Here is a 23,870-nt window from a genome sequence, read left to right as displayed (position 1 = left end):
ACCCTTTGGCAAAAAGAAGCTTCATCCACCGTAATTAAACATTCTCCCGTCGCACCTAGATGTTTTACTACGACGAGAGTGATGGAAAACAGTCAGCTATGCGGTTGTTTGGATTCTAGAAGCAGTAGCTGAACACTCACCACATGCATCTATCTTTGGCAGCTACTTTACCCTTTGTTGTACCTGTCACATGTGCAGAAGCTGAAGTTTTCGATTTCTTCTGTTTGGCATATCGAGTAGTAAGTTTAGGTTGTGGAACAGGTATTGGGATTTCCTCGTCGTCCTGTTTGATGTCAGTTGACACTTCATCCAAAGTTTTTGTGAAATCCATTTCAGCTGAACTCACTGGGATACCTTTGTATGATATACAGAGTTCTTCGTTACGAGCAACGTTGCGTCGAGCAAATATGACCAATCTGAATGGAACGAATATTAGCGAGGGCACTGATCTAGCAGGGAAGAAACTTGCATGGGTCGTTCTGGGTGGAAGTCCTAACGAATCACAAAATGTCAGCTGATGACGGGGTACTGCCTATTTGGAATACTCACCTTTACATAAGCCTGCGTGATGGCAAGATTAGGATCACAGGAATGGTTCTGTCAGGACCGAAAGCTAATCAGCTCGCCGTTTCTCAACAACACACGTTAGGCCCGCTCACAAAGTATCTGGTAAACTGTCACGGAAAAGAAAGGTATCAGCGTCATGGTATTACTCATCGAGATAGCTACTCACATTCTATACTCGGCAAAGTGATGAGTCATGAATCAGCTCGCTATCCCTTATGAAACAAACCAGCTTACCCCGTAGTGAAAAGCATCAACTAGCACAATATGTCAGCTTCGTGTTCTCGATTGGAAAGGGAAAACCTACCGCTGTATGCCGAATACACATAACTTGGATCATCAGCTTCCCCATCTGCCATCCTTGCTCTTTCAGCTGACAATTCAGCCAATTCAGCTAATCTAGGATCGATGCGATGTAGTCCAGAAGGTGGATTAGCGATTTGCCAACCATCGCAGTCGAACAGATATCTATAATGAGACTTCAGCATTGTTGCGCACGTGTAATAACCGGCCTTCACCTAGGAAGGGGAAACATACGTTCTACCAATCTGTGCATACAATAAGCCCCTTTCTTCTGAATCCAATTCACTAATCAATTCGCCGGCATAAATGCCTAAGAACGTTCCAGCAGATATAGCAGCTCTAGCTCTTACACCCCAGCCTTTCCAATTTGTTTTGAACAGTTCAATTTTCGTGTCCTTACGTCTGCCTCTCTGGATCACCTATTGAAGTTACACCCGTCAGCAGGTGAAATGGAGTAGAGCCGTCCGCTTACCCTGTTGATACATTCAGGAGGACAGCCGCAGTTCTTGCCACACTCCCAAACACTGACTGTGGACTCTTTGATTCTTCCTAGGCTATAAGAACACATCAGCGCAAGTAACCTTAAATATCTCATATCACTCACTGATCATAAGCAAAACCCTTCATGCCTAAATCATAGAAATACGCCTCTTGTCTTTTCACACAACTGCAAGTTTTACTGTTTGGATTACAAGGACCCTCACAATCACAACCTAAACCCAGTTCTGGATCCGGTACATCTGGATTATACAGCATATCATTCGAGTATTGAAACTCAAAGTCTGGCGGTGCACCTTCTGAATCGACATCGTTGACAACCCTGATTTCGTCCGCTTGAGGCTCATCAGCTGATGTGCATTGTGCCATGTATGCTTCAAACACTGCTCGATGGAGAGAGGGGTTTTGTGTTAAACGAGGCTTTTTCCGATTCCATTCATCGATTAATGAAGTGTTGAGCGTACGGTTCGCTCGTGATCTTCGATCAAGTGGTGGTGACGGATCGGGTATTGTGTCATTGAGCATCGTATGAATATGCGTCTCCACAACGTCCGAAGGTGTAGATACATCTCCCGAGATCGGGAATGCACTTTGAAGGGTATAACCATTGTGTTCAATCATGTCGACTGTGTTTGACGGTCCGCTCGATGGCGAACCATCCGAATTCTCGTCTAACATCTCTTCCACGTCTGATTCTCCTTCATTTTCAACGATCTTCCTCCAAGCCTGTTTTGATCGAGTGGGAATCACAACCTCGAACTTTGGACTGGGCGATTTCGTTCTTGTGGTTGAGATCGAAAGAGGGGGACTGTTTCGCTTCGCCTGCGTTCGTGTTCGGAGATAATTCAGCGTTTGCCCTATCGTCGAACTCGAGGCAGCTATTATACTGCTCGTCATCGTGCCATGTGAGATCCGGCTGCCACGTCGAGAAGCGTTGGCCTTGGGGATGAAGTCGTCACTTTTGATCTCCTCAATTGATAGCACACTGCTAGATCGACGAATATGACGTGTGAGTCTATTACCAGTATCAGAAGGTCCAGCTATTATCTCGACTTCGTCCAGGCCAATCCGGGCTTTCTGTACCTCATGTTCGGCCCCTTCCAGTAAGCTACTTTCATCCTCCCTATCGCTAGTCAAGCAATCCAAGTCATCGTCATCTAGCTCTATCTCGATAGGATGTGACAAGGAAGTACCAAAAGACGCTGCAGGCAGGGAGAGTACGGGTAATGTGGGTTTAACGTCTACGTCTGTTCTCAAGGTCGAGAGCACGGTATCGAATACAGCTCCAGGGGGACTATCAGGTGATCCGGTCGGGAGGACCGGCGAGAACGAATCATTGGCTGAAGATTCTGCCTCTACAATAACTTCGGGCAGCAGTAGCTGTGTGTCCCCTGACAAACCTTGATCAGAGGATATTTCAGGCACATCTTCTTGGACAGCAAGAGAGCTCATATCTGCGATAGGACTGATCAAGATCGCGTTCAGTTCCGCTTCAACCTCTTGACTGTCACTTGATAGCGGTGTTTGGGGTATCGAAACAATGGAGATGTGTGGGGTAACTTTCGCTGTTGTTGATGGCTTTTCCACCCGAGGTAAAGAGAGTTGCTCATCTGACGTGTCTTGTACGATTTTTGCTTTTGAAGGTGCCTCGTCAATTTGTCCCTCCGGTACAATCTCTTGTAAGATTGGAGCTTCCGATGCCTCCGCCGAGGTATCCGGCAGATGTACTTGTTCACTTTGAGCTGCAATTAACGCCGATGGAGACTGAATTGCTGATACCATGTCTTGATCATCGTTCGAACGTGTAACACATGCAATAGGCTCTGTTGAAGCTGCAGCCGCAGTCGAAGGTAACGGTAAGTCAGCTTCAACCAGCTCCAAATCGGGTGCCATCACGTCTGCAGCTGGATCAGCAGCTTGTATTGGTAACGCTGAGATTTCTGCCTGAGCTGTTAAAACATCCAACGGCCGTGCATAAGCGTCTCTTAGTGGGAAGTTTGATTTCACGAATAAGTCCATTGTCTGATCGAACGGCGTTATTGAATCTTCAGCAACGGGTGTTTGGAATCCTTCTAACGCTTGGAGAGCGGCCGCAATCTCCATGTCGACATTCACTGATGATGTTGTCTCGTACATCGGCACTTGGTCCTTCTCTATAGGTACCGCCTTCGTAGTCTGCGGTATATCATCTTGCTTATCACGGATGGGTGATAGTACAGCGGGATGGGTTGAAGCTTTCTTTTCCACCGCTTGATCGGCTGTGACCCAGCTTGGACCTTTTCGCTTCTTTGGTTCTTCTTTCAGGTGGGAACTCGCGACGTCAACAGACACTTGCACTTGTGCTTGAGCTTCAAGGTTCTCAGTGAGAGGCGAATCCAATTTCCTCATTTTTCCCTTCCTGATCCTGGATTCCTCTCTTTCCAACTCAGTGGGACTTGGTGACCGTTTGAAACTTGAAGAAGGCACGAATGGTGCTGGGTTCAGCCATGAACCTAGCTCGGGGGAGTGGGGTCGTGGAAGTGATGCATTATGAGTAGGTCCAAATGGTGCTGGATTTGACCATGAGCCCAATCCAGGGGAGGGGGTCGGTGGATGAGATACGTTGGGAAGAGGCTCAAGAGGAACACCTGATTCGGGTTTATCAAATGTTGAATTTTGAGTATCCTCGGAGGCTTCTACCAACGATGTTGGTTTGTCACCGGACGCATCTGGCAAGGGTTGTTGTGAAGGTAACCCTATTGAAGGGATTATGGCAGTAGCATCTGTCCATTTATCATCTTGAATCTTTGATTGACTCGCTTGTTGAAACGGAGTCAGATCGATGAAGAATGGATCTTCTGCTTCTTCATCATCCAACTGTCCCTGCTCTTCCTCTTGTCTCTGTATATTTGGTTCGACGTCTGCCAAATTCGATGTGGGAAGGACGAGAGTTGCCGGGTTCAACCATGTTCCAGATGGCTCAACAAGCGATTGTGGAGTGGATGTTCCAGGAGTTGATATTCCCGATATAGAAGATTGGATCAAATCCCACGATTCAGCAGCGGCAAGATTAGGAGGTTGAGGGCAAGATGTAGTAGGTTGGGGGTCGGATGTGGTTGGTTGAGGTAAAGATGAGGAAGTGGGTATAAACGTAGTGGGATTCAACCAACTTCCAGCTTCATGTTGATTTTGCGTTTCTGCTTCACTTTGTGGGTTCGAATGATTTGGAAGTACGAACGGAGCTGGGTTCAACCATGATCCACTTGGCGCAGGTGCATCCTCTCTTGATTTCATGATCCTGATAGCACTCGGTTCTAGTTTTACTGGATTGGTCCATGATCCAGGTTCATTTGTAGTCTGCGTTATCCATTGATGTGGTGATGATGTAATGTATCGATCATCACTTAGATCTATCGCATTCCGGAGGAGGTTGGAAGTTGTACGTGTGGATTTACGCTTGGAAGAGGAAGAGGAAGAGGGAATGGCAGTGTCGGATCCTGAATCGTCAAGAGAAAGATCTAAGTCTATGGCGATATTGGTCAACATCACTACTGAAATGAGATTAGATGGATGTGATACTTACCTCCACGGGGTTGAGGAAGACTAACTCTCCTCGTCGAAGTAGTTGAGCTGCCTCGAGGGTTTGACCTAATCCTTGAAGCTGTGAAATTTGCTAAGGTTAGCTTATATATTATGGTAGAGGTGTGCGACCATACGTTGACTTACGTCCAGCTTGACTTCGCGCGGGTTTGTCATCATCTGAGGAATCAAGTGAAATTGGATTATTAAAGTTCCCAGCTACTCGGTGAAATGATAATCAGCATCATCTACACGCGAAGGAGAGACAGCTCCGTTCCTTACGAGTATATCACACTTACCTCCTCGAGACGGAGTGGACATGACTGTTGTTTGCTCCTCGGGGGAGTGAGTATTCCTTCCTGCAGACTGCCAGGTAGAGGTGGGTCACACAAACGATTATCTTTATGATTTATACGGAGCGAAGATGACATGTACTGTGGAATCCTTCGTAAACTTGGCTTTCAGAGTAACTTGTTTTGACACTTCGGTGATCTCCGCCTATCCCGTTCTTGATAACCATTTCTAAGGTAACTTATGATAGTTTTGAATCATTTCTTTCTGGGACTATCTTTATTCTTACCCTTCGTATCTCTACATTGGTATCAACTGAATCAATAGCTATGGAGAAAAGCAATACCAGACCACTACAGCCGTTTCAAGGAGAGAGAAAGTCGAGTCACGGAAGTATCCAGAAAGGACAAGCAGATGCAAAGGGGAAAGGGAAAGGCCAACCTAAACCTGATAATCTACCAATCATACCTCAAAAAGATCTGTTCCAACGTATCAATTTCTCATATCAAGCTGCTATATTCTTGCAAAACCTGGGATCGAATAATGTGGCGTCGAATTCAAGCTCAGGTTTAGCCTCCAGCACCATTATCAATGTATCCCCTCCCGATGGTGAAGTCGGGATGAAGGTGGATAGGAAAGGTAAACGAAAAGCTATAGAATATACCCAATCTGATCAACATGGAAATAGGAGAAAGGCTGAGCGAGGAGATGGAGTAGCAGAAGAAGAAGAAGCTGGAGTAACGAAAAAACGGTTTAGACAATTGGCCAGAATGAATATGAGAGAAATGAATGGAATGAGTGTACATAATCAACTTAAATTGTCAGTATAGCTTTACGATTTTTAAACCTTGACATGACCGATGAAGCTGATCTGAAAATCAAATCAAATAGGGATCCTTCCTTGAAAAGGTCTTTGTGCAAAACCTGCGGAACGATATTGATACCGGGTCTAACATCTAGAATAAGGAATCGACGTGAGTGTCTATCTACTTCAACACCACATCAATCATCAAAGAGATTTACCATCTTTGCCTGAATATGACAGGTGAGATAGAAAGCAAAGCTGATAGATAGCATGGTATACAGCAAACCGAAACTCATTCTCAATAACCCATCATCATTGCCTGACTTGTCATTCCTCACTCTCGATACCTGCGCCCCCGATACCCTCGACTTCGTTAGATGATCGTAGCGCAGCTGCTGACGATGGTCTGGATGGGCCGCTGCGGAGGGCCAGAAGGAGAAAGGCTTCGAAGAGGGGTAAGAGGATATTTCATGAGCGAGAAGGCGATGCGGGTGGGCATGTTCTGTGGAAAGGTGAACAGAAGCTAGAAGGATGGGGAGTGAAGGTTTAGATTGTAAAGTAACTGGATTGGAGATTGTGGCACCATTCGTAAGAGCCGAAATGGTCGATTTGCCTCGATTTAATGTTGTACTGGCGAAGTATCCATCTATGCCCTCACAAATGATTGACATGTCTAATCTCACTGATACTTCACAACAACGGACCAGAAAATACTTAACAGATTCATCCTGACTACGATTAAGGCTGAGTACCAACTACAACTAACTACCGAGCTAGTCTCCAATCTACTCAAGTCATTTCTCTTTGAGCCAATTCATCAGGTATAAATCACCTAACTCCTCTCATGTTTGCAATTCCAACTTCCACACGGACACAAGAGACAACCTAAACCATAACCACAACAAAAGTACCTATTCCACCAAGCTGGTCGACCATCATGTGTCGCATCCCCAGGATACCACTGTTCGTACTTTGTTTTCCCGCTGTCGTCTTGGATTTTCTCGTTGTCGTCTGAAGATATCTCCTGCCTTGATCTCCTTTGGAATGAAGATCGTACATCAGTGATTTATCTACTGTGAAACAGGGTTTACTCACCTTTGTTCCTGTGTCCTATCGATAGCAGTGATACTTGATGAAGGTGAATTGCCCGACGCTAACTCGGAAGGAGAAGTTCCTACATTAAGTTTCATGAGTGGTTTAGGTGCAGGGGGAGTTTGAACGAATTTCCCGGAAACATTCCTATCTTGATCATTAGTTCCAATCCCAAGTTGGGAACTATACAAGATTGTGATTATGTAATTGCATGAGATATCAGGGGGACGTTGACATACGATTGAATGATTGCGTTTGCCATATCTGGAACTGTTAATCAAGTACGTTATTCGCTCCTTCAAGATGAGCTATCACTGTGGAGATGTATGATCTGGGGATGAGGGAAACAAGTACGAGGTAATGCCTCTTATATGTTACCAAAGAAGACAAGGTCAACTATAGTGGCTTGGCGCTCAATTTCTTCCTATATGCTACTCTGACTTTCCGGGAAGAAGGAGCGGATCACCAAAGGAAGGATGGGATGAAAGGTTCATTCTTATACGACTCGATTTTTGGTCATGCGTGGACGATTATCCTGAGCGTTTGCAGCGTTCAATTATGCTTTGTACAGTAGGCTACAACGGAGTGAGAGGGTTAGTACATCTGATCGGGTTTTTGTTGTTCGCACAAGTTTTCAAATAGGTCAGCAGCGAATGAAGTATACTTTTACAGTGCGCCGAGTGGAATCCTCCTTCGTCGGTAGCGCATCGTTTCTGCGCATCTAATAATATCATCATACAACATATGCTCCATGCTTGAGAGTATTAAAGGTACAAAATCAGGGAGTCGATTCCCCGAGGACTCATTTCTGTTTTACAACCTTTTTCTTCCTAAACAAAACACTGTTCATCTTATCCTGGGCCATGGTCGAGCTTACAGGCGCGGGCAGAGGTCTATGAGTTGTTGAAGGGACCTCCGACGGCTTGGTCGACATTGCCCGGGAATGAGGATCAGGATCTGAATGGGGAGTCGAGATACTCTTCTTTGGCGAACGTGTCCCTGCGTCCTCATCTTTGTTGATATCCCCTTCTTCTCTAAATTTCCTTTTCATCCCTCCCACAGTCGTTGTTGAAGGCTGAGTAGGAGATGAAGAGAAGAAATCCATGACGATACCTTTTGATTTACTTTTCTCTTTTTCCAAATTTGGAATGACGAATTTCTCGCCAACAGGTCTTTTGATTTCCTTAAATTGCGTTTTCTTGATACTTGCATCTATCTTGAATCTCTCTTCTCTCTTTTCCTCTACCTTTGGGCTGTTTTTGAGATGTGAATGGAGTGAGGATCTGACTTGATTCGATTCAGATGTGGGATATGAACCTGGAATAGGTGAATTAGGTGATGATGGTGATGACACTCTCTCTCGTCTGCGTGATTGTGCAGTTTTGGGAGGTGGAATCCTTGGTCCGAGTATTGGTCGCTGAGATGAATGTGCGGGTGTGGAAGGAGATGATGATGGTAGGTAAGGATTTTTGAACAGTTGATTATCACCTTTTGGTTTTGGTGGAGTTGGAGGTATGAACCTTCCTGAAGCGTGAGTCAATGCGACCCTAGCACGTTGAGCGTCGATCCTCGCTTTTGCAATTGCATTTTGAGGTTTCGATACTATCGCAGTGTGATTGACGGGAGTCAGACCGGTTCATGTCCTTGTACAGAATAGGGAAAAACAATAGGTCATAAACGACTTTGACTCACCAGACGTTGAACCTGCACTCCCTCCCGATGATGAAACTTTACTTCTTCCCCAGCCGGATTTAGGTTTTTGGTCAGGCATTATACGATCCATCACTACTATTCTCTTTGAAGCTTTTTCTTCTTCTAATTGTTTATACCTCGCTGCTACTCTATCGGCAGCGTGGGATTTTCTCACGAGGAAGTCCTCTTTTGCTTTCTGCGACACAATAGCACCAAGCGTCAATAAGGCTGCGGTGGGCTATATAGGGCGAGGATTCGAGGAATAGAGTTGGGTATCGTTAAACTGCAAGAAATATGGGACAAATCTCACCTTGTACATCCTTCTCCACCCGGATGTTCTCGGTTCACCGTGTCTATCCTGACATCTTTCATGAAACAATGGATATTCCTGTAACAAGAATATTTCATATAACCAATCGGTATCTTTCTTGATATGCTACATATATAAGTCAAATCATGACATCAGTAACATCTCAACAAATTCCAAGCGTTTAATCGATGTTCTGAACATGGAAACGTCCAACTCACAGGTGAATGCAACTCGATCTCTTGTAGTTGAATTACCGGTAGATCATCTATCAAAGGTTTGATTAGAGGATACTCCAAATCTCCAATATCCCAAATTCTCTCAGAATTCGATTTGATCACTGATATATGAAGTATAAAGGAGCAACGTAATAATCAGCATCGGATACGAGACGGATCTGAAACAATTAACTCACCTGATATTGATAGACTCTTCAAGCTTCTCACACCTTCTCGAGCCTTTCTCTCAGCTTCATTCTCTGTCCTCTTCCTATCATTCAGTTCCCTTAATCTATCATCTGTATTCTTATATACCCTCCCAGTTGAAGGTCCAGCTTGAATACTAGGATAAATTCGAACTGATGTAGAAGATGATACAGCTCTAGAAGAGGAAGCGATAGGAGCGACAGGAGCTGAGATTGGTACCGCTGCATTAACCGGTATGATAGACGATGCTATCACATCTTGAAGGACCCCATCATCATCGAGAACATCTTCTTCTTCATATTCCATGGCACGGGAATGTGATTGTGGGAGGAGAACCGGTGGGAGTAAGCGTTGCGATGGTATTGGATTTCTGTTTCATGTACCAAAGAGTTGCAGAGGTAAAGACGATACTACAGGTAGTAATCGGGCGAATTTACAAGTGAAAGACGACTTTGAGCTATGTCATATGCTTGGAGTCGTTTAGAAAAGATGAACAAAAAGAAATGTGAGAGGCAAAATATACGTTATTCTGATGATCATATTTTTGGGATCAACCTCCACTTTACGCACTTGGTGTCGTAAAACGATGTAGGTTGGTGAGAACGACGTACATCTGTCTCACTTTGCTTCTCGTTGCTCACACATAACCTTGATTCAAACGTGCATTCTAGACAATGAAGCAGGCACAAGTGATCCTTGTGAAGAAAGTCCTGGCCCCCGGCAGTATCGACTGAAATCGCTTGCTAGTCTCCCTGCTCTATGTGATGATCGCATAATCGTCCAGATCTCACATGGCTACGCAATATACTTTTCGGATTAAGTCCTGGTCTCACATCACTGCATACAAAGAGCAAGGAACGAGCAGAATGTAACTTGTCAGCTGTAGTCTTGCATTCCCTTGGAGGCGAGTAAACTATCAGCTCACATGAACAACAGCCCGCTTGCTCGACAGGAGCGAATGGATCTTCCCCTTTTTGAAGTGGTCCCCAGAGTGAGGGAATCTACGGGGAGAAAGTTATGAGTCGATCAGCTGATTCGTGCTGGGGTACTCACCAAGGGATCTTTAGTAGATCGACAATAATTGATCAGACTATACGAAAGCACAGTCAGCGTGCGGATAGGAAATGCAAGATCCATAACAAATTGGTTCGCATATCGAATTGACACCTGTCATCGTATGTTACAGCATAACGGCAGAAGGATATCCCACATTGCTCTCAGAAGAGAGATAGTCATCGGAAAACCGTCCATCACTCACTTCAAGCTAGCAACACTGACCATAACTCTAGGTCTAGCCAACTCCTCTCTCAATCTATGATTATGTTCCATCAATCTTCGAAGTTTCAGCTCATGCATCGTAGCTTTGTTTGTTTTGCCCGACATCTTTATTGATTATTTTTTGTGTTTCTATCAAGAATCGTGGAATGATGGTACCGTGCAAACTTAACGTCGTGTTCTTCTACTTGTGTGATGTGGGAGGCGACTCACTGTACTTGGGTTTACTCTCCGATTGACAGGTCCTTGTGGAATGGATGAACAATGAAGAGAACTAGAAATAAATCAGAAGGATGAAATTCAATTCAATTCATCATTCAATCATTCATTCAACCACGATCAATGGGCGATCAAAGCGATAAACTAACGCTCGGACCCCCAATCCATTTTCTTTCAAATTTTATCGCAAGGGACAGATGACCGCACAGACCACCGTCAACACAATACACAAGAACACACGTCAACCATCGTCAGCCCTTTCAAACTGTGCGCTCGGACCTTCGTACACATCCGATGACCACTGTCATTTCAAAGTCTCATGATACCTTCATCTTGCTTCATCTTGCTTCATCTTTTCTTTCATCTTCTCACCCAAACTATCCTCCATATGATCTTCGACTGAAAGAGTACTTACTGAAATGACGAGAAAGTCCAAACGCAATCGATCGCCTTCCCTTCCACTTGTAAAGACCAAGCCCAATCCTGATTCCGGAACTTTTCTCACTCCTCAACCACCTTTGAAAAAGGCAAGAATCAGCAATGACTCCAAATTGTCTTCAAGCGCCAGGAAGAAAGCTATAACCCATGAAGAACCACAAAGTGAGAAAGAAGATCCCGATGACGAAGATGCTTCTTTCTCTTCTTCATCATCAATTGACGGTGAATCCCCAAACACCATAGTCGAGAGGAAATCGCAAAGTGGTTTCAGAGCAAAGAGACCTCAAATCGCTGAATCGATGCTTTCGATGCTCGCTCAAGCTACAAATACGGACATTGATCAGATTAGAGAATTCTTCAATGCCCCTTCGAGAGGACATCCATTGCGTAACGATATCGACATTCAGGACGATGACCCCAAGACAGACAAGTCGAACAGGGAAGATATGGTTTCCAGAATAGAAAGAACTTGGGAAGGTGTAGTAGAGGACTGGGAAGAAGTCAATCAAGAAGAGGATAATCATGGAGAACTTGAAATCAAGGCGTCAGTTGTCCTAGCCCGGGGTATAGCTATAGCCAACTGATCATGGGTTATATAGCGATAAAATTGCATCCGACATGAAAGGTAAATACTTTTCGTTTGTACGAAGAGTCTAGTCTGATAGGTTTGTTTAGGTCTTTTCGAGAGATTCGATTCTCAGTCGAGTACTGCACTAAACGACATGATGGTCACTCTCAATCAGAGTTTTCAAACAGCATTGGGCCCTTTAAAGGGAGATGGTACTCTGTTAGTAGCTTTTGTTGATGCAGAGTCGGTAGTTTGTTCGATGAATGTGTCGAATTTTTGGAAATATGACTGAGCTGATCAGACTTATCAAACTAACTGAAGGGAACAACTGAAGATTTGGGGTGATCGACAAGAAGCATTAGCCATGTTCACAGGTGATCACTGGGACAAGACAATAGCTTTCGTCGGTCATAGAAAGGTGACTACAGTATTTTCGCTTCTTCGTTGACAGACTGACGAATGAGATGTCGTTATATTAGGTCAAGATGCAAGAGATACTGAAGAAAATTCATGACATTGATGGGAATAGACGAAAGCTGCTTGACAAAGCTAAGGAGGATTTTGAAGAGGCTTGTGAGTCAATTTTCAGCTGAGTTTAATACGCTCTAAATGGCGATCGGCCGCTGGATCAAATCTTTGACTTGATCACAGTGAAACGTCAAAGTGATGAACTCGAAGGCTTCAAGCAAGAGCTGAAGAAAGGAAGAGAGAAATATCGAGCCAAAGTGAGCAGATGACCATTGCCTCAGGATACGTGATTTTGAAGGCTCACAGATGCGTATGTGGTAGCTCCTCAAAGCTACTGATAAAGATAGAATAAATAAGGAAGTCAACATGACAGTAGCCAAGCTTTTAGCCCAGAATTAGCCAAAACGAATGGTGAGATCTCTCGGCAAATGGAGATCGAGGGTGGTGAGCGAAGATATTAGTCGTAATTTGTATTACTGCAGATCAGCATCAACATGTCCATCAAGTTGTAAAAATCATGTTCCAGCATTTCCTTCTCAATTGAAGCATCTATTTTACTTTCACTATAAGGCATGGCCGTTCACATTTCTGTTTGTATATAGTACAACAAGGATCGAATTATATTTGTATGTACTTGCGACATGATATGACTGTATGTATATGACAAGCGTCCAATAGTTTGCGCATCTATGCTAATCTACTCAGTCCAAATGAACAAAGTGGATGTGGACCTCTTTCATCTTAATATCTTTCGTGACTTTCGTTTATCTCCATAATCTCGTCCATGGAGCAGCGGCGAAAACAGCTTCATACCTGCTTTTCATTATCCCACTTATGGGTCCAGTATCTTTAGCTACTCTTACTAAGCCAACGGTCACGATACCTAGTAGAAAGGTTATAGTGGCTCTAAGACCTATTTTCCTTGTACGCGGTATGATATTTCTCCTCCCTTCTGCCTTAGATTCCACGCTGGTCGCATGAGGTTCGTCGCCTTTCCCATTCGATATCGTGTTCTTCCTGGAACCTTTTAGCCAATTGACGATCTTCATACTACCTACTAATCCATGCCAACTTGCTGATCCTACTAAAGTAAGATACGATAACCAAGCGGAATAATGAGTTAGGTTATGACCGACGAATTCCCAGCTCAACTCAGATGGACTAAGTGCTAATATAGGTGATTGATTATAAGAAGGTATTATCCGATGTGTAAGTAAATGACTTAGTACCATTAGGGATAAAGGGTATGCTACTATCTGATGTGTTTGTTTAGGTAATTTGGACTTTACCCTTTGTATCATGGAGGACCACGAGGATGATTGCTTTGGATTGATAGTTGGGGTCTGACTTGAAGGAAGGGTGATTACAATTCGACGAAGGATTGATGATGCCACATGAACTGATAATGGTATGTAGATCAGATATCTCTCGAGGGGAAGGTATAAATCTCTACCGATCATCTAACAACGAAATCAGCCAATCAGTAAATCCGCTATTAAGAAAGAAAGAAAGAAAGAAAGAAAGAAAGAAACCGTCTTTCGACCTTGACGATCTACTTTCCAATAGCAGGGATCAAATCAAGAAGACTAAAAAAAAACCACTTACCATAGTCTGTTGAGCACCTTCCAATCCAGTTACACAAGCTGCTATAGGACTTGCTAGGTGTGGGATTAAGAATATTGTGAAGATCATAGCGGATGTATTTTGACTTAAAGTTAGGTATCCAAGTATCGTTGATCTTCTAGGTAAACTTGAATGTAGATTTGGGAAAGATGATTTATCCGATAATGGATCTCGGGAAGACTCGTGTGGGAGCGGTATCCCGGGTGGTGGAGGAGACATCGTTGGTCAGTCTATGGATGAATCTGGCAAATGACTTATAAATCCTTGTCGTTTGACAATGTATGTTGGTTCTTCGAGATGTGCAAGATTGGGCAAGTGCAATGAGCTATTCAACTCAATTCAAAGGGAAATGATTGGCTCAAAACGCGCAAGTGGAGGTCAATGATCGACTGAGATTAGATAAAATTCATGTCCAACGAAATTACTCGAGTAGGTGGCAAATTGATTTTATCAACGTCCGTTCATACCTGCACTCTTCTCTTATCTCCACATACCTGGCGTCATTCGACTGTGGAAAATAAGAGAAAGCTTTCACACGCCGCTCCGTCTTCAGAGAGTAGGCTGCAATTGACTTGTGAAACAGACTTTGGAGATACATTACATCGTCATCCTTGAACAGCTGGCCATAAAGTTGTCGAAAACATACAAAGCCTATTATAGAATGGAATAAAAGGAGAAATACGATTCATTTGAGATCGGAGACCAACATCCAAAAACATCGAAAAACAAAACAGCTTCACCTTTTCCGCTCAAGATTTCTACCCTCTCGCTCTCGGAACTTAGTAAGTTCCCCTGCCTCTTTTATCTCTCTGCCAGCTGTGCAGATTACAAGATATTAGCTTGCTTGTTTTTTTACTCGATGTTCAAAGCAAGTTTCAACAGGCGACTAGCTGCGGAATCCACGCATCTGACTCACAAGTATCGCCGTTGATATCCGATAGGTTTCTGTTGTACGACATGGTCAGATCGATATCTGCCAAAGATCCCACATCCAGCTAGACATATAGCGAATGTAAGGGACACCTAAGCATTCGAGGTATTTAGTGTATTTCTAATTTATGATGTCTGACAGAATCACTCACCGCTCCACCTAAAGCTAACCATACTCCATTACCGATTCGAGCCTCCAGGATATCGTTGGACGCATCTTCGATTCTGTGCCTTGCGACCAAAGCGAGAGCGAGATCAAGCGCGAACGCTAACCATCCTGTTAATGCTGAGAGGAACAGCGAGAGGAAAGTAATCTGCCAGACAGAACGTGAGCTCGAAACAGTAACGATCCAGTAGACCCTTAAGAGTAGGAAACGGTAAGAAAATCTTTCGGCTTCGGGTGGCGAAAGTAGATCAGAATATCACGAAATTATTTAAAATCACTAACAATCTCCCATGCCCTACTTGAGAAGAACCAAGCGAAGAATGACCAGATAAGTGATAATCCGGCAAGTCCAGCTGCTATAGCATTCAGAATTAAAGCTCCTGCGATACCTTTGATCACCGCTCTTGATAGCCCAGAATTATCCAACCCCAAGAAATTCTCATCGAACGTGTATCCAACTTTGGGATCGGTACAAGCTGCATTTGAAGAATAGCCGAATCCGAGAAAGCTTTGAATCTCATCTCATCAGCTTGTCTCTTTTACAGAACCGCCTCCCAGGTTCAAGATCAAAGACTTGGTGGAATAGAAGAGAATCGAGGTTCATTCTCACCTCGCTTCACTGCCTTCGTAACATAAGCCGAAGACACCTGCGTTCGCTCCAAGAGAAGTACTTGCTGCACCACCGTTACCGGCGAATCTCACTTGAAGAAGGTAGATTGTCTTGATAATCGGGACAGAGAGTGTGACCAGAAGTAGGAGAAGAAATCCACCCACTGAGAGGGTCAGTTCTTATCAGCTGAGGATATATTTACCCATGTGAAGAGTCCACTCACAGGTGAAGAAGAATGAGGGAAAAGCTGCACGTGCTAGCATCATAAGTGAGACTGTGTCGGTTGGGTCTACTGAGAGTTGTGAATGGTGAAAGATGAAAAAAGGTAGGAGAGAGGTCAATGAATTCACGCCATCTGTTTATATGGAGAGATTTCTCACTCAACCAAGATCAAAGCGGACATCCAATATCTCGTCATCACCACCTTCGTTGAAAGGGATGTACGATAACATCACTGATCATTGTGACGTCACATCAAATGATACGTGTGATTTGCTCAGGCGGAGTAGCAGCACAAAATACTATAAGACCCCCCTGGTGCACAGACCGGCTACTCATCATGAAACACACACACACACACACACATACACACACAATCAAAGGATGCCATCAGACAAACGCTCTGTTCACCGTCCGACAAAGTGCCACTTTGATCATCGGTGAGATCCGGTGAGAATCCACTCGCAATTAACCGAAAAGACCACTTTGAAGTAATCATGGTTAGTCTGGTCTTTTGGTAGATCCACAAGACCATCGACATCATATATTGTATACACCATCCCTCTGAGGGAGCACTTTTCCAGTAGGCATCATAGCCACGATTCCGGCTCTCAACATGACATCGCACGAGATCATCCAGTCTACTTCTTCTGACCCGCTCATTGCCCTTGGTCCATCTTTATTCCTCCAGATCCTGTCCAATCTACCCTTATCGTCTTTACAAACCTGCAATTCAGTCCGCAAATCATGGCAGTACCTTATTGCCTCTTCTCGAGGTACTCTATACCGACCCATAGCTCATCAAATAGGTATCGAAATACCCCATGTAAAAAACCTGGAGGCACTCGAAAAAGCTACCGCGCAATCTTCACTTTGGATGGATCCTGAAGAACCTCCAGAAACAGAAGAGCCATCTTCATCAGGAGCAAGCGTAGATTGGAAAGGAGTGATCAAATCACATGTGGATTTACAGAATAATTGGAAGTTCGCTAAAGCTAAGAATCAATGGATATATCCAGGTAGAAATACTGTGTGGAGAATAAAAGTTGATAAGGAGGAAAAAACCATAATCACTTCTAGTAGATTAGGTGAGTTTCTTGGGGTATAAGCTTGGCTACGCGCGAAAACGTACTCGAAATGACGAGTGTAACTGATATCAATTTTGTATAGCAGACGGTATATTGATATCTGATATGGAGACTTCTGAACCTTTGTTTGAATACGAAGATATGACACCTTATTCGCATTTGGAATTTGTCAATGGACATTTGATCTTCAATACTGGTGATGGTGAGTTACAGGTCCAGACTGTTTCTGGAATTAAGACTATCCTGTCATAGACTTGTCGAATCTAATCTATTGCATCTTCAATCAGATCACACATTCGAAGTTCATATCACTCCAACTGCGTTAAAACGACTCTCACCTGAAAAACGAAAATCCCTTCCACCAGCCTCTCGATCTGCTACCCGAGGGGAAGGGTATTCATTCCCATTGCAAAATCATTATACTCCTTCGACTGATCGCAGTAGCATTCCACCCAGAGGTCATTTAACGTATTATAAATCGATAAGACCAAGGACTGAATGTTTTGCGTTTCGAGCTAGGGTCGATAAAGAATATACCGAAGATGAGAGGTTGATGTTTGGAACCAGTAGTGGCACGGAAGCTTATATCTATAACCTTCAAAGTGAAAATAATTCAGACATGGAGAAATTCGTTTTTGAAAGAGATGATAGAGGTAGACCTAATGTAAGCATCGCTAATGCACATCATCACTTTTTAAAGCTGACGGAAGCTTGGGATGATAATTCTAGTATATCGAGTTTGATGACGATTATCTATTTATCTGTTCAAGATTTTCAATTCATGTATATTCCAGATTGACCAAGAAAAAGATCATGACGTTCCCCCCTGCTGTCACCGCCCCTTTCGATGCAGCTTCAGCCATATATACCTGCTTCGACACAAGCAAAGACTTCAAAAAGGTACCCAAGATACGGAGCGGACAGGTGGTGATCGGAGAAGCGAAGCTTCAAGGTAAATGGATAGATGATGCTGGGTTTGAAGGTGTTATGATGAGCACTGGTCAAAGTAGAGTAGCAGGTCGAGAGTTTTCCGCGTGAGTCCAGGGTCCTTGTACACAAGATCTCGTTTTATTCGGGTATAGCGTGTTGCTGATTGTCGGATTACAGGCTTCATTACACGTCGAAAGATCTATTTGCGACCACAAGAGCAGGGACACTATACATGTTGAGGAATTACCACGAATGCCTATCAATTCAAGATCCTATACTACGCGACAAAGCAGTGAATGCAAATCTTATCGCTGTTGTCTTCAGAGAATCTTTATTGCAATTAGCTACATATGGTGAACATGTGGTAACTACCAGTGTAAGTGATTCACCCTTTGTCGGCGTTCTATTCTTCTTCTTGAACACCATGCTAATACTGATTACAGCCAACGAGTATGTTCCTTTTGGACACCTCATCACTCCCCCTTCCACCGTATAACACCGGTTCGTCGGACACCCGACCCTCGATAAGAATCAACAAACTACTCAACGTTCACGAAAAAGGCATGGGTCAGTGTTCATGTCTACAACTAGATAGAGAGAAGATATATGCTGTCTATTGGGCTTTGGGAGAATCAGAAGCTGGAGGAGTACAAGATCACGATGGGGGAAAGATATTACCTCCCCCAGAGGCAACAAGTGATTTTGGAATATGTGTGAAAGTTTGGAATTTTGGTGTGAACAATACTGAATATCAATGAGGCGCTAGCTCAAGCGGCAAGGCATCAGTAGTACTTCAATAGTCGAAATGAGTTCACGCAATCCATGCGAACATCTCATTGTATTTAGATCAAACATAATCCACATGCATATTTGTACAAAATCAAGTATGAGCAGAATTATCAGTAGAAGATACCACTCCTTGTTAGGATCGTGAATTTGGTAACGATAATGATGATGTTGAGGCCAATGTCGATGCGCATGCTAATCGTCATTCGTATTCAAGCTTGTTATCCCAGCTGTATGTTCACGTATGATCGGGATCCGGCTACATGATCAATGATCAACAGAAAACTCGTACAACAAAGTTACTTGAGGAAGTTGAGGGTACCCGCGGACACTGGTACCCAGCTGATGGTGCTTTTGTAGGAAGGATCACGGCTCTTCCTCCTTGTGTGGCAAGATGCGACTTACCCTTTGACGTTATACGAAGTTGGATTGTCTCGCTTTTTGTGTCAATCTGAGAGTATAACATCGGAGGCGAGAAGGTATGCATGATGATAGTAAGTACTTCTAGAGTGAGCAAATCCATTCAGTATCGCAAGATATGCTGCTATACCGGCAATTGACGACAGTGCTGGTGTAAAATGTGCATGACAAACCCATGATATGACTAGATAATTGAGATGTATAGATTTGCAGTCTGATTATTTACCGCAGAACTCTTTGATGTATTCACAGAGTAGATTTATTGAATCCAGAGTAACAGCGTTATAAATCGATGCTCTAATACCTGTGGATAGAAAAATTTGCGTTCAGTATCATTCCTGCCCGACCGAGAACAGATATTCCACTTACCTCCAACACTTCTATGTCCCTTTAATTGCCTGAAACCTCTCTTCTCTGCGCCTTCCAAGAACTTCTTCTCTTGACCTTCACCCTCAATAGTGAATGTAACATTCATCCAACTCCTGGCGCTTTTCTCCCTAACCACTAATTTCACTTTTCCTTTTGATTCAGCATCATCTAACGTTTGATAAAGCAATTCCGCTTTTGCTTTATTTGTCTTTTCCAAACCTTGCAAACCACCTTTTTCAGATATAAGATGCTTGAGTACCAGTGCAGAGACGTAAATTGGGAAAGTTGGTGGTGTATTATACAATGAACCGTTATCAGCTAATATTTTCCATTCATAAGTGATTGGTACAGGTGGTACACAACCTAATTTTGATGCTTGAGTTGTGTCTACCAATAAATCATTTCTGATAATTAAAACAGTAACACCTGAAGGGCCTAGATTCTTTTGAGCTCCAGCATAAATGACAGCATGTTTTTCGATATTTGGTATTGGTCTTGAGATGAAACTTGATGAATAATCAGCTACTAAGTTAACACCTTCAGGGACCAAATCGAATGGGAATGCACTATCATCTTCTGGTTTAGGTGGGAACTCAATTCCATTTATAGTCTCGTTTTCACAATAATAGATGTACGCAGCATCTTTGTTGAAATTGTATTCTTCTTTTGAGGGTAATCGTGTCCAATTAGTCGATTTGGTTGAAGCTGCTATTCTAGGTTCAGAAAATGATGGACAAGATGGAAAAGGTGGTAATGATAATCTTTGAGCTTCAGAATATGCTTTAGATGACCAAGATCCAGTGACAACGTAATCTACTACAGGTGGTTTGAATTCTTCTGCTGGAACAGGATTCGCCAATCGATGAGCAGAAAGTAAATTCAATAACACAGCGGAGAACTGTCCTGTACCTCCTCCTTGAGTGAACAGGATCGTATAGTTTTCTGGGATTGACAGAAGTGCTCGAAGATCGGCTATATAATGACATGTGAATTAGCGATCTTGTAAAATCGAAATCCAATAAAACTTGATATGGTCGAGCACTTGTACTCACCCTCAGCACCTTCGATGACAGCTTTGAATTCTTTTCCTCTGTGCGACAATTCACAAATACCCATTCCGGTCTCTTCATAATTCAATAAACCCAAAGCAGCTTCCTCCAGCACTGTAGTGGGTAAAGGAGAAGGGCCAGCGGCGAAGTTGTGAACTTGTTCTCTTGTAGGCATTCTGGTAAATACACTTTGGTGTTTCTATGATAGTTCTAAGATTTGACAGGCACTATGAACGATGTATACTTATAGTCACGAATGTACTTTTTCTGACTCAATTATCGACTTTGAATACTCGGGCACTTCTTTAGTGCATCTGCGCCGTTGTCGAGTCAAAAAAAGATGGTACATTGAAAAGAGATCGACCGTGGGAAAACGAGATCAAGCATGAAACCGTGCCTAGATTAACTTATCAACCGGTTGGATCGAACACGCAATTGTGATGATGACGACGAGCGAATGGATGATCACGATGAGATGAAACAAGTGAACATGAAGCAAAGACAGGGCAAATCTTATGCGATTGGCACAATTGAGAGAGGGTGATCAGGACGTCAAGATATTGGGATCTAAGTTGTGAGTCTGTCACATGAAGGAAGATTGAGTTGTATACCTGATTCAGATTCAGATTCTCTACATGTGAGTTTCACTTTCTTTGACAATAGGTTATAGCTTATCCGATTGTCACCATGAACCTATGACAGCATTTCTGTGAATGTGGAGCATGTTTGTTCGTGTCCAGTCAAATCCTTCCGTATGAAAAGAGAGGACCATCTTTCCCTGCGTATTGATATCATTATATCCATCGCTAATCACCACCACCACATTTTCAAGATGAATTCATCAAACATGTCTGTACGAACGGCAGCCCTCTTAGCTTTATCTCAAGATATAACAGCTCTCATATCGCTCACCCTAGAAGCGGTGCTCTCATTCGTCAATATCTTTTACCGATCGATTCTTCAGATTTTGGGATACGAAAGAAGGATATATATTGATCGTGATAGGAGAATAAGGAGTGAGAGTGGTAGAGGATGTGGAGTGGTTGTTCTAGGTGCTAATGAAGGTGGGTATATCTTCGTATTTGCTCGTGACCTATACATGTGAAATTTCCTCTCATCTCTTTATTTGCATGCGATTTTTAGTACGGGTGTCATGCTGATTTTCTCTACGGTGACATATCATAGCTGCCGGTCAAAGTCTCACCCTCCATTTAGCTAAAATAGGTTATACCGTATTTCCTTTGATTCCATTACCATCACCATCTTCACCACCTACATCATCGGCTTTGACGCATCTGCTACTTACCTGGTCAGGCGTTCAAAAGAGATTAAGAGCAAGATATCCAGGTCATCCAGGTGGTGTAGTACCTGTTATCATCGATCCAGAAGGTATCTCCAACGATCTATCAACCTTCGCAACTAGAGGTGATCTGAAAAAACCTGAAAGAAGAGGAGGTGGCGTGGGTCAAGCAGGAGGAGAGAATACGGAAAGTAGATTCGGTCATGCAGGTGAAACTGTCAAAGCATATTGTAAAGAGAACAATCTTAGTCTAGTAGCTATAGTTTGTACATCAAGAAAACCAAAATTGATATCCACAACACCCAGTAATACCAAAACGGTCAATAGTGATCAAGTTGGAGGAGATAACTCACTAGATATGAAAGGAATAGGATTCGACAAAAGCGTGGAAACCTCTACCTCTTCTAGTATATCGATGTTATCAGAAGGAGGATCATCGAAAGAAACAATTGATCAATTGATGATCAACGAAAACTCCATGACTAAATCATCTACACCACCTACGCTTCCACCGTCAGCATTGACTCTCACAGATGAATCAACATTGATCTCTCTGTGGAGATCGAACATCTTAGATCCGTTGGCTATCGTCAAAGAGTTGACTGATCTTTTGGCGATCCCAGCTTCACTAGGTCATCCTAAGGCAAGGATCGTTTTTGTCGGTGGTGAAAATGGTAGAATAGTAGATATAAATGATGAGTCAAATCAAATTCTCTTCTCGGGTGGGGCAGATGCGAGAGCAGAAGGCGCTATGAAAGTAATCCAATGTGCAAGAAAGGAAATGATTAATATCATGAGAAACGAAATGAGTATCGTTGGCGTTGACGTTTGTGAAGTCCTCGTTGGTAAGTCCTCCTGTCTATATTGACGTAATTCAGAAGGCGAGTCTCTTGCCCAGTCAGGCAGAGACAAAGGGGTCCGTGTTCTTCGTGTTGATAGTGACTTGGTGGTCGATGTCTGTAGGCCCAATGTCATCTCGATTAGGAACTACAGGATATCACCTTCGACATTCAATTGAAGATAGCAATGAAGGAGCTTCGGCTATTCTTGGTGATACATTGAAAAGGTGAGCTCTTTCATCTTGTCACATCAGGAGGGTATAAGCTGACTTGCGAGTGACAGATCAAGTGCATTTCCGGGACTCAGCTCGCCAGGGGGTCCAAGAAGGTGTAAGTACACCTTCTAATTGATATAAAAGGAGTATGAAGTTGATCAATCCCTCCTACCTTCAATAGCTAAAGAAGCTGTATGTTATCGCACCCATTCTACGGTCCCATGTCCGTGAGATCAAGCTAACACTTTCGCGTTCATCCTAGATCTTATCATCTCGCTTACAACTCTTGTCTCGTCTATGGGCAGTTGACGATGCCCTTCTATTCTCATCAGTCAGAAGGGCTATAGAAGATCCTTACGCGAGATACATCCATCGAGCTGGTATTTCTCCCCTAATCAATGAATTGCTACTTCACCTACCTTTTGGTATAGGAACCACATTCACCAATATGGGAGGGAAAGTAGTGAAGAAAGTATTGGAGGTTGATTGGGTCCTGAGAGAAAGGGTTAGGAACGGAGGTTGGGAAGGGAAAGGCTATAAAGCTAAGGAAGTTCAATAAGGGATACCTTCCGATGGTAAGCGAAGGGAATGAAAGTCCCCAAGTAGAAGAAATATCCTATCCTTCTTAAATATCGTTCAGAAACGAATTGGGATGACAGTAATTTCGAATTGTTCTGGTTTGTACGACAACGCCAATTTGTACCAACACGCTATGGTGAAAAACGCCGATCTAGCAATTCTTGTAATATCTCTTGTGTACTGTTCATATAAGACTTGAATTTGTCAATCACATCTGCTTGTTTCTGCATGTTTTCTTGTTGTG

At 43.3% G+C, this 23,870-nt stretch overlaps 11 protein-coding genes across 11 annotated transcripts; 4 read left to right on the top strand and 7 right to left on the bottom strand.

The window, feature by feature from the left end:
- Positions 1 to 21: 21 nt before the first annotated feature.
- On the bottom strand, positions 22 to 5,244 carry IL334_002740 (uncharacterized protein; the record flags this gene model as incomplete). Its single annotated transcript, XM_062934480.1, has 14 exons — positions 22 to 67; positions 141 to 283; positions 347 to 416; positions 470 to 492; positions 550 to 597; positions 660 to 674; positions 802 to 821; positions 872 to 1,032; positions 1,102 to 1,286; positions 1,340 to 1,421; positions 1,472 to 4,868; positions 4,928 to 5,005; positions 5,071 to 5,142; positions 5,223 to 5,244. 14 exons carry the CDS (start codon positions 5,242 to 5,244, stop codon positions 22 to 24), a joined length of 4,362 nt encoding a protein of 1,453 aa, XP_062790531.1.
- Positions 5,245 to 5,543: 299 nt separating this feature from the next.
- IL334_002739 (uncharacterized protein) lies at positions 5,544 to 6,569 on the top strand (the record flags this gene model as incomplete). Its single annotated transcript, XM_062934479.1, has 3 exons — positions 5,544 to 6,034; positions 6,106 to 6,188; positions 6,301 to 6,569. The coding sequence occupies 3 exons, from the start codon at positions 5,544 to 5,546 to the stop codon at positions 6,567 to 6,569; spliced, it is 843 nt and encodes a 280-aa protein (XP_062790530.1).
- A 282-nt stretch (positions 6,570 to 6,851) lies between these two features.
- IL334_002738 (uncharacterized protein) lies at positions 6,852 to 7,373 on the bottom strand (the record flags this gene model as incomplete). Its single annotated transcript, XM_062934478.1, has 3 exons — positions 6,852 to 7,056; positions 7,115 to 7,294; positions 7,351 to 7,373. 3 exons carry the CDS (start codon positions 7,371 to 7,373, stop codon positions 6,852 to 6,854), a joined length of 408 nt encoding a protein of 135 aa, XP_062790529.1.
- A 540-nt stretch (positions 7,374 to 7,913) lies between these two features.
- Positions 7,914 to 9,841, bottom strand: IL334_002737 (uncharacterized protein; the record flags this gene model as incomplete). Its single annotated transcript, XM_062934477.1, has 5 exons — positions 7,914 to 8,713; positions 8,804 to 8,999; positions 9,114 to 9,239; positions 9,332 to 9,450; positions 9,526 to 9,841. 5 exons carry the CDS (start codon positions 9,839 to 9,841, stop codon positions 7,914 to 7,916), a joined length of 1,557 nt encoding a protein of 518 aa, XP_062790528.1.
- A 481-nt stretch (positions 9,842 to 10,322) lies between these two features.
- IL334_002736 (uncharacterized protein) lies at positions 10,323 to 10,918 on the bottom strand (the record flags this gene model as incomplete). The annotated part of the gene is made up of 4 exons (XM_062934476.1): positions 10,323 to 10,330; positions 10,461 to 10,536; positions 10,589 to 10,625; positions 10,794 to 10,918. 4 exons carry the CDS (start codon positions 10,916 to 10,918, stop codon positions 10,323 to 10,325), a joined length of 246 nt encoding a protein of 81 aa, XP_062790527.1.
- A 530-nt stretch (positions 10,919 to 11,448) lies between these two features.
- On the top strand, positions 11,449 to 12,902 carry IL334_002735 (uncharacterized protein; the record flags this gene model as incomplete). The annotated part of the gene is made up of 5 exons (XM_062934475.1): positions 11,449 to 12,011; positions 12,357 to 12,453; positions 12,515 to 12,608; positions 12,687 to 12,760; positions 12,825 to 12,902. The coding sequence occupies 5 exons, from the start codon at positions 11,449 to 11,451 to the stop codon at positions 12,900 to 12,902; spliced, it is 906 nt and encodes a 301-aa protein (XP_062790526.1).
- Positions 12,903 to 13,267: 365 nt separating this feature from the next.
- IL334_002734 (uncharacterized protein) lies at positions 13,268 to 14,345 on the bottom strand (the record flags this gene model as incomplete). Its single annotated transcript, XM_062934474.1, has 2 exons — positions 13,268 to 13,963; positions 14,109 to 14,345. The coding sequence occupies 2 exons, from the start codon at positions 14,343 to 14,345 to the stop codon at positions 13,268 to 13,270; spliced, it is 933 nt and encodes a 310-aa protein (XP_062790525.1).
- A 560-nt stretch (positions 14,346 to 14,905) lies between these two features.
- IL334_002733 (uncharacterized protein) lies at positions 14,906 to 16,095 on the bottom strand (the record flags this gene model as incomplete). Its single annotated transcript, XM_062934473.1, has 6 exons — positions 14,906 to 14,942; positions 15,043 to 15,149; positions 15,209 to 15,370; positions 15,505 to 15,730; positions 15,833 to 15,995; positions 16,056 to 16,095. 6 exons carry the CDS (start codon positions 16,093 to 16,095, stop codon positions 14,906 to 14,908), a joined length of 735 nt encoding a protein of 244 aa, XP_062790524.1.
- Positions 16,096 to 16,667: 572 nt separating this feature from the next.
- Positions 16,668 to 18,827, top strand: IL334_002732 (uncharacterized protein; the record flags this gene model as incomplete). Its single annotated transcript, XM_062934472.1, has 6 exons — positions 16,668 to 17,139; positions 17,225 to 17,341; positions 17,427 to 17,803; positions 17,869 to 18,173; positions 18,247 to 18,445; positions 18,513 to 18,827. The coding sequence occupies 6 exons, from the start codon at positions 16,668 to 16,670 to the stop codon at positions 18,825 to 18,827; spliced, it is 1,785 nt and encodes a 594-aa protein (XP_062790523.1).
- A 666-nt stretch (positions 18,828 to 19,493) lies between these two features.
- On the bottom strand, positions 19,494 to 20,868 carry IL334_002731 (phosphoserine transaminase; the record flags this gene model as incomplete). The annotated part of the gene is made up of 3 exons (XM_062934471.1): positions 19,494 to 19,579; positions 19,645 to 20,616; positions 20,697 to 20,868. The coding sequence occupies 3 exons, from the start codon at positions 20,866 to 20,868 to the stop codon at positions 19,494 to 19,496; spliced, it is 1,230 nt and encodes a 409-aa protein (XP_062790522.1).
- A 657-nt stretch (positions 20,869 to 21,525) lies between these two features.
- Positions 21,526 to 23,606, top strand: IL334_002730 (uncharacterized protein; the record flags this gene model as incomplete). The annotated part of the gene is made up of 6 exons (XM_062934470.1): positions 21,526 to 21,757; positions 21,879 to 22,838; positions 22,957 to 23,059; positions 23,116 to 23,162; positions 23,229 to 23,239; positions 23,310 to 23,606. 6 exons carry the CDS (start codon positions 21,526 to 21,528, stop codon positions 23,604 to 23,606), a joined length of 1,650 nt encoding a protein of 549 aa, XP_062790521.1.
- Between the last annotated feature and the right edge of the window lie 264 nt (positions 23,607 to 23,870).

The sequence above is a fragment of the Kwoniella shivajii genome, chromosome 3, assembly GCF_035658355.1.
Source record: "Kwoniella shivajii chromosome 3, complete sequence".
NCBI classification, from domain to species: domain Eukaryota; kingdom Fungi; phylum Basidiomycota; class Tremellomycetes; order Tremellales; family Cryptococcaceae; genus Kwoniella; species Kwoniella shivajii.
This window is presented reverse-complemented; position numbering and strand designations above follow the sequence as displayed.